This window comes from Perca fluviatilis, chromosome 9 (genome assembly GCF_010015445.1).
Source record: "Perca fluviatilis chromosome 9, GENO_Pfluv_1.0, whole genome shotgun sequence".
NCBI classification, from domain to species: domain Eukaryota; kingdom Metazoa; phylum Chordata; class Actinopteri; order Perciformes; family Percidae; genus Perca; species Perca fluviatilis.
Genome location: NC_053120.1, coordinates 30,125,255 through 30,147,631, shown reverse-complemented (window position 1 = coordinate 30,147,631; position 22,377 = coordinate 30,125,255). Strand labels below are relative to the sequence as shown.

At 40.4% G+C, this 22,377-nt stretch overlaps 1 protein-coding gene across 3 annotated transcripts in view; it reads left to right on the top strand.

The window, feature by feature from the left end:
• Positions 1-22,377, top strand: part of tgfbr3 (transforming growth factor, beta receptor III) — an 84,579-nt gene that overhangs the window by 44,219 nt on the left and 17,983 nt on the right. For all 3 annotated transcript variants that reach the window (XM_039810776.1, XM_039810773.1, XM_039810775.1), the window contains 9 exons: positions 9,501-9,684; positions 11,967-12,129; positions 12,574-12,721; positions 15,192-15,381; positions 15,632-15,897; positions 17,634-17,789; positions 19,296-19,445; positions 19,909-20,094; positions 21,618-21,911. In XM_039810776.1, the coding sequence (XP_039666710.1) occupies positions 9,501-9,684; positions 11,967-12,129; positions 12,574-12,721; positions 15,192-15,381; positions 15,632-15,897; positions 17,634-17,789; positions 19,296-19,445; positions 19,909-20,094; positions 21,618-21,911 (1,737 nt within the window). The remainder of the gene's footprint in view (positions 1-9,500; positions 9,685-11,966; positions 12,130-12,573; positions 12,722-15,191; positions 15,382-15,631; positions 15,898-17,633; positions 17,790-19,295; positions 19,446-19,908; positions 20,095-21,617; positions 21,912-22,377) is intronic.

The window sequence follows — 22,377 nt, the reverse complement described above, 5'->3', positions numbered from 1 at the left end:
AAGTTACATTGTCTGTCAGCAATATCAAAATATCTCAACAAAGTTAGGACCAGAGTACATATGAGGGAGGAAGAGAAGAGGTTTTGGTGAGGGATATCTCAGTGTAGTTGGAGCCAGGTCCCCTGGAGAGCAAGCCTTTTTTTAGTAAAGGTACCAGGGGGCCTTGCTGGGAAACTTAATAAAAAATGTAAAAATGGACTGCTTTAGTGCCCATGTTCAATGCCTGTCACAAGAGAAAAGCAAGGCAAAATAAGACCCAGAAGTCTCAGCCTTGGCTTTGCCATACTATATTGTGATGAAAACTTTTTTCTTTGCCTTTATGTGCTCGGAAGGCTTTTCTGTATTTTTGGCTTCCCAGAAGTAATCATTTTCAATTGTATGTTAACACCACAGCATTCTCCAAGAATGCATTATCAGGTACACCAAACGATTTCCATATGTGGTCTAGTGTTTTCTTGCTGACCTCTCATGCACAAAAAGTCCTGCCGTGAAAGCCAATGTGACACAGAGAAAAACATTCATGGATTGCAAAATCCTTGTGTTATGCACAGGCTCTTCTGGACACACACATATTTTATAAAGAGCCTTGTGCTCCACTTAGATATTTCTCTTTGTCCCAGCCCCTTGGACCTTTAGAGAAATCTTCTAGAACATATGAAACATTTTTAGGCTTATATGACAAGTGACTTCAGGTAGGGCTGGGCAATATATCAATATTATATTGAGGCTAGATATTTTCTTAAATTTGGGTGTTATCTTCTCCTGGTTTTAACTCTTGTGTTGTCTTCCCGTCAACCATGAACTTGTTGTCCTTCCGGGCCAAAATTTGAAGATTAACCTTTCTTGGCGCTTTTTTCTGACGTTTTTTGTTGTTTTATTTCATGCCTTTGATGCTTTTTTTAAAACGTTTCTTTTTTTATTCAATAAAACCAAATTTATATGACATTATACCTAGTTGTTTGAGTAAAACAAACAAACAGAAATGATTGATTATTTTGACTGAAAGTTGAGATTAGAGTATGTTGACTGAATCACAGACTGGTTTATGTCAGAGTTTAGGAGGAGACTGTTTTGAAACGGGTTTTTTTTTTTTCTTCAAATGTTATAAAATTGAATACAAAACCCAAAATGTAATAAAAGTAATCATTAGTTTTAACTGCGAAGAATGTTGTATGACTTCCATACAACATACATCCATGCATCCATGTTAATTTTGGGGCAATTTGGTTGAAAGAAACCCATATTCCTGATATAAAAAACTTTGAAAACGGGTCAAATTTGACCCATGGACAACACACGGGTTAAAGGCTACATTACAGTAAAGTGATGTAATATACTGAACTTACCAGACTGTTCTAGCTGTTCTAGTATTTGCCTAGTATTAGTCATTATATCCACATTACTGATAATTATTTATCAAAAATCTCATTGTGTGAATATTTTGTGAAAGCAACAATTGTCAAACCTACAATATTGCCGCAAAATCGATATCAAGATATTTGGTCAAAAATATGTTGTGATATTTGATTTTCTCCATTTCGCCCAGCTCTAACTTCAAGCAGCTATATTAGTGAATCATCACTGAGAGTGATTACTGTATACTAAAGATGGTTGCATAGTTAAAGGATAGTATTCTGACTTTCACTTATCTTGCATCCAAATAAATATTAATTTTAAGAAGATTCTCAGAGAAATGTAGTTTCCGCCTTGCCTGGAAATTTTGAGGTCCCTTTTAACATTTTTCTTGTACATGAGTAAGATCATAGCTTTCAGCGAAATACACACCATGAAGACATGAGGCCCAAGTTACAAGGACTCCTTTTAACTGTTTTTTCCTGTAGTAATGGAAATAAATGCTCTCATGTCAACTGTTGCATTTCATGCAGATGGAAGTGCATCCGGCCTGCTTGAATTTTCCTAAGCTGTGATAATGTGTGGTCAGTTAGATGGGTGTTTCTGTCAAGACCAGCAGGTCAGCATCACAGTAAATGTCTCCCCTTGTCAGTGGTGGCAGACAGAAAACAGCTGACAACCATCATTAAAGCCTGCAGTCCAGGCAGAGCTGTTGCTGTTTGTCTGGGCTAATGATGTTGGACATCAGTGCTTTTGCAGAGTGAAGAGTTTTCACTTCTTAATCTCTAATGAAAAGAGGCTGCTTTGAATATACTTTTTTAAAATGATAACATACATTTCTGTATTGAAGGAATGTGTTTCTCAGAATATTGTACACTAGCTACTCATGATCAGCTATTTATCTGACTGGAGAAAACATGTTTTTTGAGACAAAACTGACATGTCTGATACATGATGATTTTCAAGTGGGGCGAGGAGAGAAAAAGAAATCTTAACAGTAAAGAAGTAGGCCCCTGCAGTCAGATAAAGCTGAGCTAATGGCTTTTTTAGTGACCACAGGGCCCCCTGTTGAATTAGGTGTTAATATGTGTTTGGGTGACAGCACTGAGCCCTCTGGCATTGCAAGCTGTTGGTATCTTATCCACCATGCTGACTGCACATGGCCATAACCCAGAGAAGTCCCAGGTTCTCAGATACTCTCCACAGTAGTCTCGCATTGCCAGACCTTCCACACAACATTCCCGGGATGGGAGAAAAACGTGCTCTGCTGTATTGGCACAATCGTCTTGGACGGCGATAAGCGCCAACGGGGCAACGGTGCCTCTGCAAAATAGCCTCGGGAAGGAACTTGTTTTGGTGGAACGTGTTCGTTCAAAGGTTGTTTTTCTCGTGTAACAGAAAACTCAGATTGGACAGATAGTCTAGCTAGCTGTCTGGATTTACCCTGCAGAGATCTGAGGAGCAGTTAACCATAGTCCTCATAAATCCACCGGTGTTTAAAATGCCAACACAAAGAAGGCGGAAGGTGACGTGCATCTGGCCAAAATGAGGGACATCCGGCAGAATTTCCAGCGGCACTGGAGCAATCACGGAAATGAAACAGTGACACCTCCTTAACATGCCACACAACTCAAATACCACACAACATCCTGCTGGAGGAACAATGATCAAACTTTTCTTCACTGTTAAGACTCGCTCTTTTTATCAATGATAAATTGCCTAGTCTTTTTTTTTTTATTAATTAAAATAGGGATACCCCCTAAAAAACCTCGTTAAATGCTGAGTCTCTTACTACAGGCCTATGGACAGCGCTTTACGATATGTATGCTGAAATCCAAGCCTCGACAGGCTTGCCGCACCTAGTTATGGTTGCTAAACTTTGATTGGACAATCGTTTATGGGAGGGGTTTAGCGAATGGTCAATTAAATAAAAAACTTGCATTTGGCTACAAAAGTATTATGTACCATGACCACAGTTGCAAAAATCTCATTGCATTAGTGGCCCTGCCAATTCCCACACGTTCTGATCTGTGCCTATCACGTGGAAAAGTTGCTGTGGTTAGCGCCCAGAGTAATAGAGTCAAGCGGAACTGGTTTAGAGCTTAACACTTCAGAACAGAAACCCACTGCCAGACCTCCTTCACTTGACCCTTTCATTGGAGAGGCTGTTACCTGTGGTAAATTGGACTGTAATTCGTGCCTGCCTGTCCTTGTTTCCTGGTCCCAGTGCTCTGGGCTCTGTGGACACAGATGGGATGCCTGGAAAAGCTTCAAAGACATTGAGCATTATGTTGCTGTTGGACACTGGACCCTGCCTCCCTTTAAAATGCAAGAATCCAGACTTTTATTGTAAAACATGCAAAGCAAGAATCATCATAGGTTTAAAATGACATAAATTGCCAAATTGTATTTTACCAAGGGACACTAGGATTCAAAGTGAGAGTGTGCTGTGTTGACTTTTTGGCCATGTGTATATGTTCCTTTTTGATGGGCTGTGTTGCATCTCTGCTTGAAAGGCTTGATCAGGAACAAATGTTTTGTGACTCTGGATGGAACAAAACTGTAAAGTTTTGCTGTTGGCTTGTGTTGCCTATTGTTTGTTTGCCAAGCTTTGCCTTTTCACTCCTGTGTTTCTTTCATTAATTCAAGGCTCGTAGTAGAAGCTCTTTCGCTCTCACACACGAGCACTTCCCTCAGTGTAATTGTTAATGGAAACCACGGGTAGCGCTAGCCACTATTGGTTTGTAGTTGGAGACAGGAATGGCAGAGGAACGCTCCCGAGTGGCGCTGAGACATATGGTATTGTTTTCTCCACAAAAGAGCTTGGCAGTTCACAGGAACACACGCACATTTGCGTGTGTTTAGCTCCCCATAGCTCATCAAGAGAGATGAGATCAAATCAGCCACAAACACATTTATCACATTAATATCACCAAAGATGCTCATATCATCTATCAACCCTTCCTGCACTTTCCAACCCCCTCGTCTGTTTGCAACACCTCTTAATTTCTAAACAGCCTTTTGCGATTTCCCAGGCTCAGGGTGTTGCTCAGTGGAGGATTACAGCTCTATGATAATTGATCTCAAACATTTGGCATGCCTTCTCCTTTTTACTGCTCATATGGCTGTATTATGTTGATGCTAATAGGCAGAAAGGGTACTGTTAAATGTTTTGGGCCATGTAGAGTACTGGCAGATATGCTTCTATCACAATGGATAATGAATAAAGGTGTTATCTTAAATTTAAAAGATATTAGAATAATATAAAATATATAATACTGAACTAACAGTGGTTATTTTATATTAGTGAAGACAGCAACCATTTGAGTTGTTGAAGTAACATGCATGCCTGCAAATGCTATTACAAACACAAGTACATGAGTTACTAGCATTGCGAACATGAAAGTACTGTATGAGTCTCAGTCCCCATGGTATGTTACTAACTTCTCGTCTACATTCTTTGTTTGCCCTCAGCTGCCAAGTCTGATACGAATACGAATACCTTTTAAGTCGAGGTTGGATCCAGTTTTCATGTATTTTACAGTAACGCATTACAAGTTTTTCACAGCTAACAAAATCTACCTTCAGGACACTTTTTGGCAGCAATAGCATAAGATTGCTTAATAAGAGATCAGCTCTATTTTCATATAGTGAGGTTATGCTTTAGTTGGCAGTGGGCTGCCGCTTGCAGCTCAGAAGAACTGCTCTCTACTCTAGAACTCTAGACACTGGTTGGACCTTTTTACTTATGTGTTAGTACATCAGCAACAAAAGTAACAGTATTAACATTATTGGGTGACAGCTTATGTAAATAATAAGCACTATTATAGTATATTTTTTATTTATATAATTTTATTTTTTATTTTATTGGTTTACACATATCCAAATACTACAGATTAATATACACATAATCAATAAAAGATGTGATGGAGAGATGCAAAAACCCCTCAGAGGGGCTTAATACTCTCCAATGCATAATCAAATTAAGATAGAAAGAAACTAAAATACTGTAATATACTGTGTGTGTATATACACACACACTAAGGGTCAAAGGTTTGGGGTCACTTAGAAATTTCCATTCCACTCCTTTACAGACAGAATACCAGCTGAGATCAGTTGCATTGTTTTTTTAATCAGGGCAGCTGACTCTCGGCTGTTGTAGAAAGAAGTGGCTGATCTTTAATGCAATATCTACATAGCCCATTATTATCAACCATTCATCCAATGTTTCAAAGGCACATTCTGTTTACTTATCTGTTATCATTTTAAAAGGCTAACCGAGAAAAGTTTGGAGAACCCTTTTGCAATTATGTAAGCACATAATGTAATCTGAAAACTGCTGCCCTGGTTAAAAAAACAATGCATCTGATCTCAGCTGGTATTCTGTCTGTAATGGAGTGGAATGGAAATTTCTAAGTGACCCCAAACTTTTGACCGGTTGTGTGTGTGTGTGTGTGTGTGTGTGTGTGTGTATATATATATATATATATATATATATATATATATATTCTACAGCCACAGCTGGGTGCATTATGGAAGAGAGGTTAAATACAATATTAAGAGAGGTTAAATACAATATTAATAGAAGGAATATAGAATAAACAGGTGGAGTCAGGGCGAATTTCAGTAATGACCAATCACACAAGCTCTTCTCATCCCCTTTTTAAAGCAGCAACAGGTGAAGAGAGGGAGGCGAGAGGATGGGGTCCCTGAGAGAGAGAAAAAAAGGTGAAGTACCTGAAGTTCCAAAATAGAAATTCATATCCCCAAAAATATGCTGTCAATGGTAGAATGAACAGACAGCTGAAGTTTAATATTGCCCGAGCAACTGCAATATCGGAGCAGCAGGTTGTAGTTCAGCGCAAACAAATAATAACAGCTAATGAACATATTTAAACTCTGTTTTTCTTCTCCTCCTTTCTCAGGTATTTATTAAAGTCCTTTGAACATAATTAAGTCTATTTGAAAAATACCATTCCTTATTTATCCGATGGGAAAAACAATTAAACAGTACACATATCTTAAAACAAACAAATGCAAAATAGGGTTTGGAGATTTGCTAGTTAGTAGAAAAGGTCAGTTAACATTAAATCCCAGTGTCTCATCAGAAGATTTAAATGATTTATGAAGGTATTCACGCTGTGTCAGCTGTGTGTAAAGTAAGCAGGATTTTGGAGAGGTGTGAGTGGAATCCTCTGTCATGGAGTTCTGAGTAGATGGACCAACTAAAGCCACCAAAAAACGAACCTGATGCACCAGATGGTTTGTTACACAGAACCATCTGAGGATATGTCATTGGAAACTGTTTGGACAGGCCAGACACTTTCAAAAAAGACTTGACAGGTGATTGGACGAACCATCTGTCTATCAAACTCTTGTCGAAGCCAGTAGGGAGAAGAACGAAAAACAGAAGTTTTTTTTCTCTCCTTTGGTGAAGAAATACTCTCCAGTTCTGATATAACCGATGCTGCTGCTAACCATTTTAGGAGCCACTATTGTTTTGAACGGACATTTGCCTCTCAGTGTTGTTACACACACCTAAACCACGCCTGTAGCTGCCAGTAGCTCCTCACAGGACACTGATTAGTCCAAACCACTGTGGTTTGGACACAAACACATCACTTGAAGCCTAACAAGATGGGTTTTCACGTGATCTTGGGATATCATGATAATCCAGCTGCTGTGCAAGGTAACAGGTTTTAAGGCACCACAATTTTACCACGCCAACTAACACAGCCTCTCAACCCACCTTAGCCAGGAAACTATCCAACATTCGTACAGGCAATAAAATGGAAAAAAAAACTAAAAACAAAACTGTGTTTAGCTCTAGCACGGGCTTTGCCCCTGCAGGAAAATAGAGCCCTTAGTATTTTGGGTCTGTCAATAGAGCATGCAACAGTGGAGACAGAGAAAAAAAAAAAAAAAAAAGAGAGAGAGAGTTTGTTAAAGCCCAGAGTGGGTCTCTCACTTCCCTGTTTCAAATTCCTGAGGTTTTCAGTGCTCTGGAAGGCCTGGAGCTAATTTGGATTTCAGGCTTTCCCCTCTAATTCTTTGCGACTAATTACAGTCGTATTCCTGCAATTAAACTGATAAACTCTGCTGAGCTTGGCAAGGTAAGCGAAGAAACCCCAGCCCCTCCTTGCTGGCTCAGGGCACCACCTCTTTGCCATCTTTCTTTCTGTTTCTTCTAGCCGTAGTAAACACACTAAAAATAAAATCAACCTGAATTCTTTGACAGAGTCTGTCTCCTAGGCCCTAGTATTTACTGCCTCTGGTGACAATGCCAGGAACATCAAGAGGAGCATCCAGAGGTCAGACAGATGTTGCGCATGAGGGGATTTGAACAGTTATGTCTGAAAAACCTAAACACTCCAAAGGGATAATATTATATTATCATTGAAGCATGATTGCAATTTAGGGACAACTCCATAACATCATCACAAAGAAGTGATCTTAGTATTCCTTTTGGATTCAAATGGATTTAATGTTTTAATTGGGCCTGCCAGCACTGTCTCAGCTCATGCATACAGATAGGATACCTAGGGAGAAAGAAAAACAAGCATGGAAATAAAGTGAGGTAGGCTGTCTAGACCATGTGCTTGGACTTATTTTGGTTGTTCGGTAGGTTTTTCAGCACATGTGAATGTTTATCTCTGTGAAATGAAGCATACAGGCTGAGCTCCATTAAGTGCTAAAGGGGTGGTCCTTCCTCAATACGGCTAGGCCAGTTTCCCTGTCAAACGCAAATCAGCAATTCTGTGCCCTCCATAGTTTTAAAACTTCTCCCTCCTTTTTGTCTTTTTGTGTCAATTTACATTTCACAGCTGGATTCAGCATCATCACCCACCTCTTTTATCATTTTAGCATTCAGTAATGTAACTTGCAAAACATTATTGTCTGAATCTATTGAAAATTAGTTTTTTATGCTAGCAGTTTTACACCTAGGCATAGCTCAAATGTTTGTGTGAGTGTTTTACGTGTTATGAGTATGTATGTCCACTAGGGTGACCAGATGAGAATGGGTGAAATTCGGGATGGGACGAGAATGATTTATTATTTTTTATTCAGGAATTCAACTGTAAATCTGGTCATGTAAACCCGAAAATACAAGTGTCATTATGAAACAAATGAAAAAAACACAATGACTGCGGGTGGATGAGGCCAAAGTGTTGGTCTGTACAGTTGTGCTGTTAGTTATATGTAGTTTGCAGCTAGCATGCAGCCTGACGTCTGATTCCCCCCCCCCCCAACCCCCCGTGTGAAATACCAAACTCCTTCCTACATCCAAAACGCTTTGTTTGCATCATGTAAAACTGCAGTAATCCAGGGGTATTTCCCTACCCAGCCTCCATTTCTACAATGAATGAATGAAAAATAGCAATGCGTGTTATCAAAATTCGCACCTAGATACTGTTGCAGCCAATGAGCAGCTGACGGGAGCTGGCTGCAGGACGACTCAATCACCATGAACAGTTTTTAATGTTCTATCAGACTATAACTACTCGAGAGTCTGCTCTTGAGACTTTGCTCTAATTTTATTTTTTAAATTACGGCAGGATTTGGGATTCGGGACAACTGCTTGGTTTTCGCGACTGTCCTGAATTTTTCGCTACATCTGGTCACCCTAATTTGTCCACCTACTGGCAAGCAGACCTACACACATGTGATGACGCACTGCAAAGCAGTACACTGTATAAACACTGAAAACCAGACACCTTATTGTGTTGAGGAACCTGTACGCAGTAGTATTTGCAGAAGCTTTAAAATAACGGTTGGGATGAAGTGTGAAGGATGGGTTTCACCATTGTTTAGAGAGCAGGTTTAATTTTGGAAAGGCTTATTTTCAGTCTGCCTGCAGGTTTTTCTTCTTCACTTGACTTTTATGTGCATATCCTTCTCAACAGAGAGATCACAGACGGCTGGATCTTGAAATGTTAAACTATTAAGTGAAATACAGAATATTTAATCAATTATTGTTTTACTTTAGTAAATATCCCAACTGAAAAAGATGCTGGACATCATTAAAGCTGAATAGAAAACATGCAGTTCCTGTTTTTAGGCATTTACTATCATATTGCGCAGAACTGAAATAACAGCTTATCACAGCTCTTTTGTCCTATAACACTCTTGTGTTTCCCCTCCTCAAGGTATCTGAGGGCTCAGAGGTCCACTTTCAGCCGGGAAACTTCTCCTTCTCCTGCCAGATCCAGAAGGAGACCCTTCCCCATGGCAATGAGCACCTCCTCAACTGGGCCCAGAAAAAGTACAGGGCAGTCACCTCTTTCTCTGAGCTCAGGATGACTCAAGACATCTACATCAAAGTCGGAGAAGGTGTGTGATAGATTCCCAAAATTCCCAACATAGCTCTAGGCCCCTAGGCCTCCCTCTTCCCCTTCAGCTCCCATAACTTCACTTAGCTTTTGTGTTTGAACCCTGGCTAGAGGTTTACATGCACTACTCTGGGAAAAGAATTTCCTTCCCTCAACCGGCATTCACCCTTTCACACTATTTAACAGGCAACCTGTGGTAATTCTGAGCTGTGGCTGCTTACGGCCTTAAGAATTATTGGACCCCACCAATATACAGAAAGTGCATGAACTATGTATTTGAGTATTTGGCTGAATTACAAAACATTAAAATCATTGCATGCATTTTCATTCATCGTTATCATAGTTCTACGTTTTTAATGTATAAACAGATGTTTTCTTTAGTTGAGACTAATCTTTTTATTAGAGGGGTAACAATTAGTTAATTAATCAATTATATATATGAATAATTAATCTGCAACTATTTCAAAACTCATTTTTCAAGCACAATGCAAAAAATTCCCTAGTTCCAGTTTTTCCAGATGAGGATCTTCTGCTTTTATCTTTGGGGAATGGAGATAGTAAATTGAATATTATTTGGTTTGGACTGTTACTCAGACAAAACAAGCAATTTGAAGACAGAAAATAGGAAATTGTCACAGACATATTGTGAAATTGTATCAATCAATTGATTAAATGACAAAATAATCTGCAAAATAGCAATACTTTTTGTTTGGCATATTTTGCTGCATGGCGACTATCTGTATATAGACTCTTTTTTATGAACAGATAGATATTCAATTATTACACCACAGGTTTCTGTAGAGGTAATGTTTTGATGAGATATTGGAGAATCTTGTTGGATAACAAAAAGTGAAATGATAACGCGGGTAATTCAAAGTTTTTCCTAAAAATGTTAACTACTGCCTAACTTAAAGGTGCACTCTCGAGTTTTCATGTAGACAGACAAAAGTTATGTTTGCATTATTTATTATTCCCACACTATGTGTATCCTTGAGATCTACCAATCGTATCAAATGCATTTTCTTCCATTGTAAGATGCAATATTTATATCCATGTTTGCTAACTGGCTGTCTTAGTAGAGGTAATTAAATTTTTTTCCAAAAGTAAGGAGAGGGGGGAGCGTGTCTGAAATGAGGAAGCACTGTGGGATTCTCACGGGAGGCTATCTTCACACATGTTTGAGCTGTGGACTTTCGATTCTTCATTCTCGACTGGCTGGTCCATACAGTGAACAGACAGCACGTCGGACTTCACAATGTATCAGCTCTCAGTCAGGACAAATTGTTTTTAATGAGCATCTTTCACCACATGGAAATAAAGCAAGGCTCATGTCTAGAGAGAAATAATGGCTCCTCTACTGTTGGTGATAAGTTCTCTCTCTATGATGTTAGTTGCCGTGGAGAGTGGAGTGGTTGCTCAGCCTGCAAGCGTTTGGCTTGTGTCATTAAAAGCTGTGGTTTGGCAAAAGCCCAGAGTGCCATGATGTTTACTTCAAGCTAAGAGCTGTAGATTTTCACTCCTTCACATCGTTAGTAGTGTTTCACGAAGATGGACGGATTCTCCCTTTGCTTCCTAACCAGGCCAGTACTCAAGGTCTCCCCTCAGCTCTTTCAAGTGCCACAAGGGTTCCGGAAAGGAAGGTGCCAACCTTCAGTTTACACTTTGTCTGAGGCTCTGTTTGCCAAATAAGGAAGCAGCTGTCTTGTGTTTTCTCTGAGTGCTAAGAAGGGGGTGTAACTTTTCACATTCTAAAAGTACTTTTTTAGCAGTTAACATTTTTTTGAACAGTTGTGAAAATGGAGGGGAAAACACTAGACGCTTTGTTAAATGTATTTATTAATGCTATTGTCCTGTTATTGTAGAGGGATCCTGGTAGAAATCATTGTTTAGTTTTCCCACGTAAAAACCAAAAGACAAATTTCCCTGTTGATAAAAAGACAGGTCATGCCAACCAGAGCACGCCCGACCTCATCCAACACAGGGCTGGGCTTAGTTAGTGCTGAGACAATGGGAATACCAGCTGCAGGTCTGTGTAGTAAAGGGAGCAGGGAGACTGTTCCTCAGCTGGAACGGCTGGGTCAAAGCAAACATCCACTCTACTGAAGTCTCCGTGAGCAGGACATTGAATTCCTCCAAGAAGCAGGGGGTGTTGTTCTCTAGCTGACCTCTTGCTCCGACCCTACCATGGTGGAGGGGTGACAAAAAGCTGTATTTTTCCTTTGGGGAATCAGAATAGCCTCATGGAACCCCCGACCAGTAACATAAACATCTCTCCACTTTCAGATCCACTGTTTTCTGACACCTGCAAGATTGATACCAAGTTCTTGTCTCTGAACTACCTGGGCGGCTACGTGGAGCCACAGACATCAAAGGGTTGTGTCCTTTCTGGACCCGACAAAGACCAAGAAGTCCACATCATTGAGCTCCAAGCCCCCAACTCCAGCAGGTGAGCAGCCAAAGCCAAGAAAACATGTTGTCATAGTTTATTTTTGAGGTCAAGATGCTTTTGCCAGTCTCTGTGGAGTTTGTTTTGGATGGAAAATCACATGAAGGAGGGTGAGAGCGGGGGGGGGGGGGTTGCTGTTCACTTAGTGGTGTTTTTTTGAGAAAGATATTTCAAAACTGGGTCTTAAAGTCCAGGTTGCCAGATAATCTCCTCACTCCCCCAGTGGAGTGATTATTCTGTTCACCGAAAAGACCACAAATCTGGGAATGTGTTCGTAACTGTGCTGTATCTCACTTCAGTGCTATCTGGTCTGTAGTGCATATGTCTGCTTTTTTTCTGGGAATGTATCCATCTTTTTAATTAGTTGGCCAGACACAGAAGGCATGATAACACAATGCAGACCTAACCATCCAAAATTATTTTTCTCTCCCTCCTTCTCTGTAGTGCTTTCCAGGTGGATGTCATAGTGGATCTACGGCCTCTGGTGGACGATGCCCTGCTGCATCGTAACGTAGTCTTGCTGCTCAAGTGCACCAAGTCTGTCAACTGGGTCATCAAGACCCACAGTGTGATTGGCAAGCTGGATGTAGTGGTAAGCTAGCAGCATGACAATAGACAAACGCTTCCCATTCAGAAGCATCTTTTTTTCGTTTAAAGACTTCACCACTTATATAGCTTTATCACACATCGCAGTGGCTTACAAGTTGCAGACAGAAATGTCACTACTTTGCACCATTGACCAGAGAATTTGTCACACCAGAATGTGTGTTGAATTGGTGCCTGGTCTACTCTGCAGGAGAGTGTGGGGATAACAGGTTAGGAAGAACTGTGAAATTTCATTGTGGCAGCTCCAGGGATTGTCATCACATTCAGAGTGGTGGGGGTATCACATATTTTCAGAGCCAAGGCTACTGCAGTACTTCAGCTGCACATAGAGCCTAAGCTGCTTCCCATCAGTCACGATGTGAATTACAAGCAGCACTTGATTTAGGCACCTTTTTTAAGCTGCAAGCTGTTAGGACCTCCCTGCCACACACATAAGACAAACACTGGCTAATTACTGCAATATATCAGAATGCCCTTTACTTAAAAAATTTGATTTTATACATATCAACACTGAGTATGAGTACACACTTTTGATATTAAATCTTCATTAGTGTTACTCAAGTCTCTCAGGACCCTTAGCAACTATAAGAGTATGACACCTATGTACACTTTGGAAGAATAGTTTAACTGTAGATCATGTTGATGGGGAGTTGGCAGTTGTCCAACCACCGTAATAGCTCCAGGGATGGAATTTTAAACCTTGTCTTTCTCTAGAGTGAAAAAGAACCAATAAAACTTATTTTTAATGCACTGAATGTAAAATATTTCATATGTCTGGTGACTTTTGGTATTTACAGTATGATGGACTCTCATTGCCTATTGGTTTGCTGTTGCTAGCCCTGGACAGATTTCAGTGGAGGTGTGCAAGGGGTTCTGTGTTTCCTCACTGTGAAATGCTGATACTCCTATAAGGGCTGCTGCAGCCATGACACTGCGCTTTTGCAAGCTGCAGTGTGTTTGTACAGCTGCCTAGTCACTGCTGCACAGTAAGTCAGTCAGGTTGTGTGAGTGTGATGCCAGGTCAAAGCCTGTGGTACTTACATCAGCACAAATGGATTGTAATGCCTCTGGTGGAGGTTCCCAACAGATTTGTGTTTGTTATACCAACATTATATTTTGACCTTGTACAACACTAAAGCAATTTTGGTCAGTAATGTAGATCATTTTAGCATCGCTCTGTGGATGGCAATGTTGGTCTGTCGGTCAGTATGTCCACCACATTGGTCCAGACTGAAATATCTCAACAACTATCAAATGTATTGGCATAACATTTTGTACAGGTAGGCATTTTTGGTTTTGGTTTTGGTCAAAGACTAAGGGAGAGACTGCCATGAAATTTGGTACGCACACCCTGTTATCTGAGGATGAACTTAACTTAAAATAGTGACAAATGGCAATCACAAGTTTTCATAGCACAGGATGAAATCTTGGAATTGTGTTTTTTTTTTTTTTTTTTAAAACCCAAATATATTTAATTTACCATGATATTAAACAGAGAAAATTATAACTTTTGAGGACTTGGAAACATTATTTGTTTGGCATTTTAACTTGAGAAATGATTAAGTAACGATTATCAATTATCAAAAAAGTCTAATTTGTCCAGCAACTATTCAACTATCTACAAATATTGATATTATGGTTGTGTTTTAACAATACATGTACATGTATGTTACATGAAACATATTTAAAACCAATTACATCAATGGCATCAGTGGTTATATAGACCATAATGCCTAGCAACATGCTGAGAGTAGAGTCCATAGCATGGTTCAGCTCAGCTTTTTCAACATTTACTACATGTACATGTTCACAAGTAACCAAAAAACATGGTAAATATGTGTTTAAATGGTTAGCTTTGAGTTTTGCCACTGGTTTGTACCAGTTATGTTATTTTTTGTTAGTTATGTGCCACATTATCATCAATGTTCATCCACAAAGGGATGGTCAGTCTAAACAAAAAGAGATTTTTTGTTCCCAAATAGCTGACATTTTGACTTTTATTTGACAGCACTGGGACACAGGATGCTGTGCTTGTGCAACCAGTGTTTGGGAGAGTGTCAACTATTTATGTGATATGATAGCCTCGTAAAACTGAGGCCTTGCGTCTGTCAGAAAGCAGGTTCTCCTTAGCGTTGCTCAAGAGACTTGAATGTGTGGGAAATGACTATGAGAACAAATCATTACTCCCTCACACGGGGAGGGTATGCAGCAGGGCACGACACGGATTTGGTTGGACATGTTGGTTTCTCAGCATTGATTGAGCGGTGGCACGCCCATTACCCTTACACTCATACACATAATTCACACTTGACACAGAATGAGAGCAGGACTGTACTTGAAGTTGAATATCTGTTAAAACTTGAAGAGTAAATCATGTCTTTTGTTCATGTTGTTCTTTTTGATGGAAAACATACACTAAGACAAGATAAGTGACACCTCTGCTTTCTTTTCCACAGGCCTCTGACACCGTGAGTGTTAGTTCAAGTACGGAGAGACCGATGCAAGTGTCAAAATCCCCCAGGCAGCACTTGCCATCAGGGTCACAAGCCTTGATCAAGTGGGCAGGGGAGCATGGCTACAGTCCAGTCACGTCTTATACAAACACTCCTGTGGCTAACCACTTCAATATCAGACTTAGAGAGCCAGGTAAATTAAAGAAACATCATCTGAATTGAACTTAAGCAGAAATAGAAACAGTGTGTTCAGTTAAATTATAGCTCAAATACTATGCACAAGACATACATTTTAGCAGCTGCTACAATTTTTTCATGACTAATATTGCACATTTCACAGAAACTAGCGTGAAATTGCAAACTGGTTTTATAGGCATAGTCCTGTGTAATTTCCCTGCCTGTAAAATCAGCCTCATGAGGTTCTCACAATGTGTCACTTCCAGATGTGGTGGATCCTCTGGAGAGCATGTTGCCTCCAGAGCTCTCCATCCTGCATCCAAGAGCTGGAGCTGCTTCACGACGCTCCGGTTTGCCCTTTCCCTTTCCTCCACCTGTGTCTGACACCCTGCCCTACCTGCCCTCCTCCCTCGACAACCGGCCCTGGGAGAACGTAGAGCCCGAGGAGCATCAGGGCGTTCTGAGTGTTGGCCTCAGTGTGCAGTGTGAGGACAAGAGGATGGTAGTCAGCATTGATAAAGAAAGCCTGCAAGTGAGTGGACTGCACGATTTTATACATCATGGATCCTGCCTAGAAACATATACAGTAGGCCTACAACTAGTGTATATCCACGACGTTCCACTTCTGGGATTGTTCAGGTTTCCACCGGATGTCTTTCATTTCGGCTGGATGTCCGTTACCTTCAGCTTTCTTTGTGTTGGCCTTTTAAACTCCGGTCGATTTATATTGAATCTGAGTTTTCTGTTTCACGACTAAAAAAAACGTTGAATGCACACATGCTCCACCCAAACAAGTTCCTTCCCGAGGCTATTTTGCAGAGGCACTGTTGCTCCGTGCGGCATTTAGCGCCGCCAACGACGATTGTGATTGGTTTAAATAAATGCCAATAAACCAGAGCACGTTGTTCTGCCATCCCGTAATGCTATGTGGAGGAAGGTCTGGCAATGCAAGACAACTAATGACTATTTAGATGGTTTGGTTTCATTTTATTCCAACATAGTGTAACAAGTATAAATATACACAACATGGGGCGCATGGGTAACTCACCTGGTTGAGCATGCGCCCAATGTACTGAGGCTCATCCCTTGCCACAGCGGCCGCAGGTCGGTAATTTACAAAGACCCAACAATTCCAGTAATTCCCCACAGAGCAAGCATTTAGTCCGACAGTGGCAAGGAAAAACTCAATTTTAGGGAGAAACCTCGGACAGACCCAGGCTCTTGGTAGGTCTGACGGTGCCGGTTGAGGGTGTGATGAACAGTGGCAATAATAGTCACAATAAAGATAATGGAACTATGACTAGAAATAGTAGTTGTAGTAGTTCATGGTGTAGCAGGGCACTGCAGGGCATTACAGGGTGTAGCAGGACGTAGCAGGGCACTCCAGAGCGTAGCAGGGTGTAGCTGGGTCAGCTGGAGAGTCGACTTATTTGAGCAACCTGATAGTAAGGAATTACAATAGTCCAGCCTGGAAGTAACAAATGCATGGACTAGTTTTTCAGCATCATTTTGAGACAGGATGTGCCAAATTTTGACAATGTTACGAAGGTGAAAAAAGGCTGTTCTTGAGGTTTGTTTTAAGTGGCCGTTAAAGGATATATCCTGATCAAAAATAACTCCTAGATTTCTGACAGTAGTGTTGGAGGCCAGGGCAATACCATTCAGAGTAGCTCTATCTTTAGATAATGAGGTTTGGAGTTGCTTAAGGCCCAGCACAATAACCTCATAATGTGCACTGTATTATAATGTACCACAATGGTCACTGTGATAATGACAGCAAATTAAAGAAACTGTCTATATACACAAAGGTCATTAATATGTGGGCCTTCAGCTGTAGAGATCAGTTTTGCCTGCTGATACAGATTACCTGATTAAAGTAAGTGTCAGGTCTACAAAAGTAAAATAAGAAAGACATACTGGCAAGTAGAATAATACAAGTTGTTATTATTCTATTACTGTTCATGTAAATGCCAGCGTCTCTTTTATACACAGGCTTACAATGAAGCAAGCAGACGTTTCCCAATATTTGGCGTCTGAACACGGGGACTGCGTAGTCAGCCCACATCACAGAATGGAAACTGGCATAGACTGTAATTAGAAGAAGCTGGGGCTGGAGCTAGACCACCTTGTGGGATTTGTTTATTCTTCGGAACTCAAAGTCTCACACAACCGCTTGGCTTTTTTTTTTTCTAATTCTGAAAATAAGTTAATAAAGGAAAAGTTTTGTTTTATCTTTATCCAATGTTGCCATTTTTTATGTTTCCTCAGGCAAATGGGTTTGCTCATGCCAACCTCACGCTGCAAGACCCAGCTTGCAAAGCAACAGTCAATGCCACCCACTACACACTGGAAACTCCACTGACTGGCTGTCTGACCACTGTATATCCCATGCAGGGTAGCCCAATGGCCCTCCACATCAACTCTGTGAGTACTACACCTATGATTACACCTATTATTACATTTTAGTTTAAAACAAGTTATGCCCATAAGGCTGGTTTATATTGTAAATACAAAGAAAGTTAAACTGAAATCAGCATCTTTGGTGTTTGTTTCGACTTGTGTATTTATTTGGTCAAAATTGTAGTTTTATTTATTTTTCTGCAGTTTTAGCACACGCTACATTAGCGTTACTGTTCTCCAGGGGGCGTGAATCTTTGGTTGTGTAATTAGATTGGGGATATATTTGTGTGGGCACCAAAATTAATTCCTAATATAACTTAAATTCCAACACAAACAGTTCAGTAGCAGGGGTGCGACCATGTTCACCTTTGCTTAAGTACGCTAACTAGGCTAAGTAGGTGTAAACCTTTTTCTCAGTGAAAGCTAGTTAGAACAGCTGGCCACCATCCATTTCCTGAGTGGAATACAAACATCTTAAATCACAGATGGTACATCACCCATGCTATGTGGGCTTGCTGAAAAAGAGGGAAAAAAATGACAGTAGAGAGTCACGGAAGGTAACATGTTTCCTAGCAATGTCAGCTATCAGATGACAACAGCTGATAAGAAACGCGAGGCTTGAAGCTTACATGCTTTTTATTTTTTTAAAAATTGTTTTATCCTCTTAATTGGATGAATTAAAATGGAAAAATATGATGAATTTTAAGTACATTTTTATGTAATGGTGAACAATGTGGGAGTGTTTTTATGGGACGCAGCATTCACATTTGACATCCCCAGTTGTCTTCATTATTATGGAATGCATTCATTCAGCGTGTTTGTTCTAACAAGCAAGGATGAATCACTTCCTCCAAAACCTTTTGACATCTTTTGTGGGGGAAATTTGGAACAACACATTTTGTGTCCAATGTAGATTGAAAACCTGGGCACACGTCCAAGGTTGTCTTTTGTGTTAAGCACTTGGATGCAGGGATAACCTCTACCCTCCAGTCAAAAGAGATAAAATGTCATTGTCTAGGTCCCTACACATCAAAGATAATCTGTTTTGACTGTTGTTTCTCCTGTCCTGTGGCATGATTTAATTCAGCAGTGGCACCAATGGCAGGTCAACTAACTAATTTGGTGCAGACTCAGGAAAAACACTGTTTGTGTCGTTGAGATTGTTTTCTCACCTCATTAAATCAGATTTTTCTAGAAGCAGCGTGACCTCATGTCATGCCCCTGACATTCTTCTGCTCTACTGAGCAATTAAAAGTATGTTTTATGTTTATGTCCAGGATGAGTCCCACTGCTGAAGCCACAGGACATTCCCACAATTTATATCCAAGTTATTGGTTGCAGAATGTTTTGGCAACTCCTCCTAAAGAATAAAATCTCTGTGCCTCTGGCTAACTGAAAACCCTGAATTAAGCAACACTACATACAACTGGATCTGTTTAAAAAAAAAAAAAAAAAAAGAAAGTTTTCCTTTCACGTATTAATTATTGTGGCTTAGGTTTTGTGAGTAACAGACTCCTCTGTGGATTGCAGGTTTTGATAAGTCATGCTGAGACTAAGGATGGGAGTGGTGGGCCGCTGGATTATGAAGATCTGGAATCTGGAGACGTGCTGTTCCCGAGGGACTCAGCGGAGTTAGAGAGGACATTTACGGAGGCCAAAGAGCACCAGTCGGTCATAGTGGTAAGACCGTGGAATCATTGTGGTTGTGTTTCTGGGAAAGCTGCATCTCATTGCACTGTGAAAGTTGACAAGTCAAGACCAATTATCATCTACATCTCTATGTAAAATCATGCAGAGTTGGAAGAAACGCCATTTCCCATAGTCCCTTGGTGCACGTAAAGACTCCTTTGGCTCCTGCAATGTCTTTGTCTTTTCCATGATGTAGGTTTTATGAACTGGACCTCACATTTTCCATTTTGAAGTTTCTCCATCATCTTCCCTCTACTGGCTTATTTCCTTTGTCTCATCCATTCCTTGTCTCCCACTTATTGTTCTTGTACGGTATCTCTTCCCTGTTTTCTGATTAATCTTACCGTGGTCAAACACTGACACACAGTCATGTAGGGTGAGGGTTTCTCACAGTGGAATCAGATGTCAGATCCCTGCTGATATTTGTGTTGGCTTTGTCTTATCCTCCTCCTAGTTCAATTGCACGTACCGAAAGAACCAGGAAACCTCAGCAACACTTCCCAGGATTGTACCAGGACCAGGAAGGCAACCGGTTAGCAACATGACATTTAACATGGAGTTGTACAACACACTGCCATTCAACAACCCTTCACGCCAGGCTTTCTACACTGTTTCACAAAAGCAGGAAGTCTTTGTGGAGGTATGCTTTGCATTTCTAATAAATTACTATTTGTTTCATGTGTCTTTTGCAGTTGTATGCAGTATGTGTCTTATGCAAGTGTTTTTTTTGTTATTCCTAAACTAAAACTTGTGTGTAAAACTGTGCTCTGTGTACTCGCTGTCTGGCTCTTCCTGCTTTGATCTCTTGTGACATCCACAAGGTCAGTTTGTAAATCTATCAAATCTAATACTCACTTTCACCCCTCATATTCTTTCTATCTACTCTCTACGTGTCTCTGTATCCTGGCTGGATACAGAGACATGTGCACATGTCTGGCTGCCTCAAAATCCTTGTTTCATTACACAATTATGGAGGTCATCTAAGAGATGACAAAGACTCTTGGTCTTTTGACAAGATGATTTATGATGATATCAGCGGGAGATGCTTCGCTGACTGTGTGGACACAGAGCCAGCTGGTTACAAAAGGTTTTCTGTGTATTTCTGTGTTTTCGTTTTAAATTCCAATGAGGATTCCATCACTGACAAAACTGAAAGAAGAAAAGATGAGTAATAATAACTCAAAAGATGGTCATAGATGGAAAGATATTACTAGCATCTTAACTGGGACTAAAATACTACTTGAAGAAATTTGTTGCAGTTGACATAGCCAATGTGTTCCTAAACACTTATTACCCATCCAACAGACAGACTAACATTAGCATTCATTTTGACTCTCATTTTTGTGTCCGCCTGATGAATGAAAGTCCAATATTCACTCTCCTTTTAGATCTGGCCTGGTTTTCACCAACACCAGAGTAAAATATATGGCTCTTTAGCTGCTAACTGCTACACTATGTTCTCCAGCTAGTCTGTAACGTTGTCTTTCTGCTGTTTGGTGCAGGACAGGTGTTGTACAGGTACAGTAGTGTACAGTGGGTTAATGACTGAGTTAATGCTGAGAGTAAACTAAACATTAAAGTTGCGGCCATGAAACCCGAACAATGAGCTTAAAGATGCTTAAAAGCTTTGTAGAGATGACGAAAACTGGGTTTGCCACCATGAGCAACTACTTCCACATTAGATAATGTAATGTGATCCATTGTTTGTATACAAATAGTGATTAGTGCAGCTTTAAACAAACAGTTTGCCAATTTGGGAAATTAGTTCATTCTTTTTCTTACTGAGATTTAGATGAATAGCAATATTTTCTGTGAAGTGAAATAATAAACTGTATAAATAATAGTAGTAGTGCTTGTCCGAGTAACATTGTATTCTTGGTCATTAAGAAAACATTTCGCTCATAACTTCAATTTCACTATACAGATGGAGTAGGTCTAGACCACACTCTATAATTTACAAAGACCCAACAATCCCCAAGAGCAAGCATGTTGTGCTACGGTGGTGAGGAAGAACTTCCTTTTTTACAGGCAGAAACCTCGGACGAACCCTGACCCCTCATCAATCATGACTTCAGTCTTACTTAGACAAAGAGACTTGCCATTACAGTTGACAAATGATCCGTGTATTTGAAGAATCTTTTTTTTCTCTCTCATGTGCTTCAGATCACATCAGCCGCATTAGATCCGGAGCTGGGGTTCACCATCATATCATGCTTCATTTCGCCCAACTCCAACCCCAGTGTGGCCTCAGACTACACTCTCATTGAGACAGTCTGCCCCACAGACTACTCCATCAAATACTATCCTCAGAGGGACTTCCCTGTCCCTCACACTCAGGCAGAGAAGAAACGTTTCAGCTTCATCTTCAACTCAAAGTTCAACATGTCCATGCTTTTTCTGCACTGCGAGATGTCTCTGTGCTCCAAGAGATCTCAGAGTAACCAACGACAACCGCCGGTATGCAGTATAATCTTCTCCAAATTACTTTTATTCTTTTGCATGTTTAAAGATTTTTTTTAATCTTTTCCGGGGTATATAGTATTAGCAGTGTTTTTGTTTGAGAAAATGTTAAAGTGCACATATTATGCTTTTTGGCTTTTCCCCTTTCCTTTCTTGTGTTATATATATTTTTGTGCACGTTAAAGGTTTACAAAGTGAAAAAGCCCAAAGTCCACCCCAAAGGGACTTACCATCTCCAACAGAAAACACTGTTCACAAACTGCTCCAAACAGCTCTATTGTAGTCCAGCCTTTACTTCGGTGATGAACGTGCGTCACTTTGTAACACACGTTATAATGCTCGCCTAGCTGCTAACATGGCACTCCCTCATACTCTGCAACTGACTAGCTAGCAATACTTACTGCGCATGTGCGACTCCCAACAAAGATGGTACAAAAATGAGATGCCTCACTCTGTAGCTAAA